Source organism: Anarrhichthys ocellatus, unplaced genomic scaffold (assembly GCF_004355925.1).
Source record: "Anarrhichthys ocellatus isolate YVR2014 unplaced genomic scaffold, GSC_Weel_1.0 scaffold8, whole genome shotgun sequence".
Classification (NCBI taxonomy): domain Eukaryota; kingdom Metazoa; phylum Chordata; class Actinopteri; order Perciformes; family Anarhichadidae; genus Anarrhichthys; species Anarrhichthys ocellatus.
This window is the reverse complement of record NW_022280038.1, coordinates 10,851,974-10,859,082: the sequence shown is the minus strand read 5'-3', so window position 1 is coordinate 10,859,082 and position 7,109 is coordinate 10,851,974. Positions and strand designations below refer to the sequence as shown.

At 42.3% G+C, this 7,109-nt stretch overlaps 1 protein-coding gene across 1 annotated transcript in view; it reads right to left on the bottom strand.

The window, feature by feature from the left end:
• The window catches only part of LOC116384274 (otogelin-like), a 58,923-nt gene that overhangs the window by 47,407 nt on the left and 4,407 nt on the right, over positions 1-7,109 (bottom strand). The window contains 8 exon segments of the mRNA XM_031848778.1: positions 367-371; positions 483-589; positions 693-823; positions 1,432-1,640; positions 1,810-1,931; positions 2,747-2,904; positions 3,864-3,965; positions 6,106-6,868. Coding sequence (XP_031704638.1) covers positions 367-371; positions 483-589; positions 693-823; positions 1,432-1,640; positions 1,810-1,931; positions 2,747-2,904; positions 3,864-3,965; positions 6,106-6,868 — 1,597 coding nt within the window.

Below are 7,109 nucleotides of genomic sequence, written 5' to 3'. Positions count from 1 at the left end.
TTTACTGAGGTAATAAATCAAGAGAGAAGTAGAGTCATTTTCTCACATTACTGTGATCAACAGGGACGTATACGGTGTCTCTACGTCACTCCTCTTCAGTCTAAATATGGTAATTTCTGTTCACTAGTTGCAAAAAAACACGACCATAATCCAAGATGGCGACTGCAAAATTGTCGAACTCGAGGCTTCAAAACACCAGTCCACAAACCAACGAGTGAAGTCCCGATGACTACGTCCACTTCTTATAGACAGTCTATGATTGTCCCCTGACCTTTCTTCTAATACCAATTCAAACTGTACACAAGAAATATCTCATATTCATGCTCCTCTGAGGATGAATCCATTTTAGACAATCCAAATCATCACAATATCTGAAAAACAAATGGATCAATTCCCATTAAAATTGCTCTGGATATTCACGATCCACAATGGATGAACCTCTATGATTTCGGTGACACTCGATCTGAATCAGGTGTTCTTACCTGCAGAGGTCATTGGAGCAGCTGGCCATGTAGGACAGCGGGCTGACGAAGTCATGGCAGCTCTGAAATGGCGGATCCAGCAGCATCGCACACACCTCCTCCACTTTCTGCGCTCACGAAACACACAAAGACAAGTTTTTACACTCAAAAACATACAAGCATGCACATTTCTCTCTCTACAGTTTTTTTTGTTGTTATCAGACACCTTACCAGCAGGACATGAGCTTCGACTGCAGCACAGGGTGAAGAGAAGCCAGAGGGCACCGTGGGACATCGGGCCTCGTGCGGCTCGGCCTCCACCCAGCTATTCCCAAACATTTCTACTTCATGAGTCAGCACACCTGAGAGAGACACACGTCTTAAAAAAGGTCTGCTGAACTGAAGGGTGGAGATTATAATTACATTGTGAATACCTTTAAATGCTTGTGCAAAATGATTGATGATTGGAATTAGTTGGTACTAGTTTATGTATGCGCACGTCATATTTCATTTTACAGGAAGAAAAGGTGATTTTATTTTGATATTAAAATACAAATTAGTACATTTTTCTTGAAAACCTTTTTATTAATATATATTAGTAAATAGGTGAAGTATGACCGGGGATGTGAATTAAAACTTATTTGATCGCAACTTTAATATTTTACAAACAAAACATATGACGAACTTAAAGTAACATGATGCATTATTATCATGTTTTATATGTTTGCTTGTAAAATGTTTTAGACTACAACATTATCGGCGATTTTTTAAAGTAAAGTATGCTGCCCTGCAATGGACCGACATAATGTGCATTAAGTTAAAGTTGGGTCGTGATTACGCAGATTTACGTAGATACGGCGAATGTATCCATGATGCAACGCGCGGTCGGATCTCTTGCTCACCATAGAACTAAATGGGATCCGTCAACATATTTGGTGTATTTCAGCCGTTACAGACAGAAGGACCGTACCGTAACTCGTCTTCAGGTCGTCCTGGACGTCCGCGTTGAAGTTCCCACACAGGCCGCAGGTTCTGCCCACGAACTCCGGGCTGAGTTTGATGTAGACGGAGCCGCTGCGTCCCTCCCAGGCCAGCGTGAAGCCGTGCTGCTGCGTCACCAGGAGGTACTGGGAGATCCGCTCCAGCTGCAGGTCGTGGATGTGATGAGGCAGCTGCAGACTACAGACAACAGACAGAGAATGCACCGTGATACAGACGCCACCTCCTCCTCTACACACGGCATTCATCTACACACAAAGGAAATGTGAGATTATCATTTTAGTCATGTAAAATGGGACATTTAAAGAGCAAGCAGCCTTTGACAAACAAATAAGAAATAAATGAAGACCTTTGACCCTTGAAGGTGACGTTGGTCGCGTGCAGCCGAACCTCACCCTCCCATGGGAGGAAGAGGCTGATGGATCGGTGGCAGGTGTAGGGGGCGGAGCTGCAGCCCGGGTCATTGTGGACCTGCATACAGCAAGATGCAAACAATGCATAATAATAATAATATGCATTTCACCTTTTAAGACATCATACTGGTGGTTTTTCATGTTTTCCCTCCATTGACTACATCACTTCTTATTGACACTTTAAAAGTTCTCCTGATTAACTGAAGTTTTTTCTCTTTGTTTTAACCAGATTATACTTTTGAGTAAAATAAAGTTTCGTTGAAAGAGAGTGATGTGTCTATTCTAGTGAAACAATTAGTCCAGCAGAGACTCTTCCAGCTACAGTCCTGCACAAATGAAGAAAAAACAAGAGATAACCGGATGAAAAGAAGAAATCACAGACAACTATTTCGGCCCCAGCTCTGCCTGAAAGAGGTTTAAACGCTGAAACTTGAGCCCTGAAGTTAACACAGAAGAAAAACGTCCACTCACCTCCCTCTAACATGCTCTGCTTCTTTGATTTGCTGCATTTCAACTTTATATTTTCTCTTTGTTTATGAAACATATGAATAATCATAATGCGTTTGGATCTCTTGGTGTCCCCTGTTCAGTTTGGTTTTCCCATAGACAGATATGGTATCTGTTACCTTTTCACGGGAAACAAAGTCCTGGTCTGTTGCAGATGCTTTCAAGGCATCGTGGGTAATTGCAGTATTTAATGGTAATTGACTCTAATAACCAGATAGCTTTCACTAATCTTCCGATGCAAATCTTTTACCTCGAGGGCTGAGACTTGGAACGTCGCAGGAGTCAGAAAGCACAAGTGTTTTTTAGAGCAGGACGCCACCGAGTCCAAACCGTCTGGGCAGCTTCTAGTCGGGGGGGGTTACTGACCTGGATGACAATGCTGGCCTGGGTGGTTTCCTCACAGTCCCTCAGCAGAGTGTACGTGCATCGACCGGGGAAGTGGTAGTAGAGGCCGTCAAAGGTCTCGAAGTTGTACTGACCCCACGACCGACACGTCATCTCCCTCTCAAAGCCGGGATTTGGAACTGGGCCGCAGAATTTAGGGAAGAAAAGGAATGATGATGGAATGAAGGTCATGTCTAAAAAGACTTTTATTTACTTCACACAAGAGAAATCATTTAGTTTGATATTCACCCCTAATGTCGTACTGTTTCTTTAAAAGTGAATTGTCTGTCTCTGTAAAATCCGTAGACGTGTTTACAGCGCTTCTATTAGTGAACTGTTTGTGACAGTTGAACGCACGTTTTGCATGATTACGTCATTTTCTGGCTCGCGCTAGCTTCACTGCATCGACCACAAACCAAGCTGTAGAGATTGCTCAGCTCTGATTGGTTGGTCTAATCTTGCAGACGCCATTAAGAGCACCAGAAGGAGGCAGAGAATATCTGCAGGATATAGTGACAGTTTGAGAAAATATGACTAAAAGTTACCAAGAGCAGCTTTAATAGAGCTTTTTGTGCAGCTCTTTTCTCAGGGAAACAATACAGAATAAAGCAGATTACTGCACTAACATTCAGAAAATGACAATGAAGTTAATTCATTTATTTTGGAAATAGATGCAAGTATCTCACCCTGTTGGTAGTTTTGTGTCAAAGCATTAGCTTCAAGCATTACTGAAAGTACCAAAAGTAAAAGTACGCGTCACTTTAATGTTGCAGTTGGTAAAGGTGGAGCTGACTTTAATGACTTTATATTCTGCTGCATAGATTGTATCTTCAATAATACACCATAACGTACTATTTAAGTATGTTTTGTATTAATAATCTAAATCTGCAAAGGAACAAATGCTGTCCAATAAATGTAGTAAAATGTGTGTTTCGGACACATTTAAAACCAAACGTTGTTGATAATTGCAGTATGAAACACAGAAATAAACTAAAAAGACTTATGTAATCTAGTTCAATTGCCACCATTCCCAATAGTTGTTATAACGGTTGGTTGATTTTCTCATGTTAAACATTTAAACAGCAGGTGTGTGGTGCACCTGTCTGACATCTGTGTCCAGTGGCCTGATACAAGCTGCAGTCACATGACTCCGACTGAACGCACTGTCCTCCATTCAGGCAGGGAAACACACACGGCTCTGCTGAGAGACAACAAACAAACAGTTACACACTCCACCAAGGAATCATTGTCACTTCTCAGGTTTCGTTAATTTTGTTTAATGAATGAGTTTAATGGATGAGTTTAATAATCTTAAAGTAAAGAAGTAAAAATGAAACACCAAGGTATGATTTACATTTTGAACCACCTTGTCATTCGCAAGTCCCTTCATCATTTCAAGTGTTGATTGTAGAAATAAATGTTACATTAAGCAGGATTTCTGGTTTCTAATCATTTTGTATTTTATAGTTTAAAAAGTGAGAGGAGCGGATCAGCTTCTTTTATGTTGCATCAAATTCATGTCAACCGCCGCAAAACGATCTGCGTGCATCCAGACTAAGAACCACTGAAACAGATGAATAGCCGAGTATCTGCAGGTCAGGACTTCAAGTCAAAAGTCGCCATCTGTCAGCGCTCGTTTGGAGACGTCGGGCTCCTGCAAATGTTCCGGTCAAACGCACCAATAAACCATCAAACGATGGCTCCTCATCCTGCAATAACACCATCTGCTCAGTGGGCTCACAGCTTGTCTGTTCGGTCAGCCACGTCCAACACAAGCGCAGGTACCATACAGGGGTTTTAATCAGATAAAAGCTATTTCCCTTCTGTTCCCTTGTGAAAGGGGCAGTTAAACACATTTAAAGACATATTACACAACTTTCTAGTGCTGCAGAAATGGCATCAGGGTCGTTTTTTAAAAAACTCTTTTGCAAGAATACCTCTGGAATGCTTTCCGCCAAAAGGCACAAAACAGATAACACATCTAATGATTCAGGACAGACAACTGCTTAGTGCAACCCATTCACCAAAGTACTTTAATATGGGAGGATTCTTCAATGCACAAGTTATGTCGAACATTCAAGGGCCAATGCAGGTTATAAAAGGTGTGGAGGTCTCTTGGTGGATGGGTTTCATATTGTTGGACTGGCGGAGACTAATTCTACAAAAAGTATTCAATACGATTGAATTTATTTGTACATGCCAAAATCACAAATTTGCCTCAGAGGGCTATACATTTTGTACAGCATACGACATCCTCTGTCCTTGGACCCTCGCATCATTAAACAGGGAAAACTCTCCCCCCCCCCCAAAAAAGCTTTAACAGGGAAAAACATAAATAGTAGCCTATAATACTGATAGATCAACAGCTATTAAAGGGCCAGCGTGTAGCAATACAGACGATCTATTAGCAGAAATAATAATTCATAACTGCTTTCATTAGGGTTTAATCACCTGAAACTAAGAATCGTGTTTTCGTCAGCTTAGTATGAGCCGTTCATGTCTACATAGGGTGCAGGTCCTCTTGACGTGTTTGGCCGTGAATTAGGCCTCCTTAATTCATCAACACGCTTGTCAAACTGCGGTAACGTGAGCCACAGAGTGACCAACCATCTGCCCTTCATTGCCCCTTAAAGAAGTGTTGTTATGGCAAAGACGGCCTCTGAGCGCGGTGAACGGCGTTGCCACAGTTTTGCACTCAGCGGCACACATTAACGACGTCTTGGAAAGGGAGGAGTGAGCAATCTGCAACCTCACCACAAGATGGCACCAAATCTTACACACTGTTCCTTTAAGTTGTCTATAGTTTGTTGCCATAACCATGATTTTTTTCCCCCTAATCTATTATATTTTGGGAAATACAGTTTCTCTTACTTTCTCATCAAGAGTTAGATGAGAGGTCAATACCACTCTCATGACTCTCATGACTGAGCTTTAGATATGTCAGCGAGTGTATGATTTACCTTTGGACAAAGCCAGGCTAGCGGTTTTTTCCATGTTTCCACTCTTCAAAATAAGCTTAACTAATAGCTCAAAAGACATGGAAGAGGTATCTTTCTGTTCATCGAACTCTCACCAAGAAAGCCAATAAGCATTTTTCCCAAAAATGTCTATTATTTTAAAACCACTATGAGTAGGATTTGAAAATGTCAGACTTTGGCGTCCCCCTATGGTAGTCTCTAAAGGGACTGGGGTGGGACTACTTTGAACTGGGCAGAATTGAATACAAAACACAAACTGCCTCAATTTTCACCAGTATTCTCTAAAAATTTTACCATCAAAACAATTAAAATGGCGGCTTTAAGCTTGAATTGAATTCTCTATCTAAACCTTTATAAACCTACCTTGAATCCTACGAAACGATGACCTCAGGGCTTCTTTCGCCTGCTTGACGAGCAGTGAAATGTTAACTGGACGCTCGTCTCCGCTGACTGTGTTTCCTGGTGAACCGGATGATGATTGGTTGGATGGCACTGAGCTGGTCTGTGATTGGTGAGATGGTGTTGACAGTGATTGGTTTTGTGATGTGAAGCTAGATGAATCGTGGAGTGATGTGGTCGAGCCGTTTATGGATTGATTAGCTCCTGTTAAACTGGTTGGTGATTGACTGGATGTTGAAGTGAGTGATGATTGGTTTGGTGTTTTTGGGCCGGTTGTTGATTGGTTTAATGGTGTTTGGCTAGATGATGATTGGCTAGGTTTTGATATGATTTTGGCTGGTGCATTGCTTACTGGCACTGTGTTGGTTGGTGATTGGCTGGATGTTGGTGTTCTGGTTGGGGAGCGGCTAAGTGATGCCTTCTTGGTCTGTGATTGGCTAGGTGGTGTGGTCTTTGCCTGTAATTGGCTGCCTGGCGCCTTCTTCTTTGGTGATTCGCTAGATGGTGCCTTCTTTGTTGGTGATTGGCTAAGTGGTGCTTTCTTAGGTTGTGATTGGCCGGCTGGTGCTGTATTGATTGGTGTTTGGCTGGCTGTTGTTGTGCTGCCTAATGATTTTCCGGCTGATGCTGTGATCCTTGGTGATTTGCTCGGCGGTGTTGTTCTGCTCAGTGATTGACTGACGGGTACCGTTTTTGTTGGTGTTTTGCTGACTGGTGATTTCTTTGTCTGTGATTGGCTGATTGGTGCTGTATCAGTTGGCATTTGGCCAGCTGTTGTTGTGCTGCCTAATGATTTTCCTGCTGTGATTGTTGGTAATTGGCTTGTTTGTGTTGTGCTGGTTGGTGATTGGCTGACTGGTATTGTCTTCGTTGGTGATTGGCTGGTTTGTGTTGTGCTGCCAGGTGATTGGCTGGTTTGTATTGTGCTGCCTGGTGATTGGCTGGTTTGTGTTGTGCTGCCAGGTGAT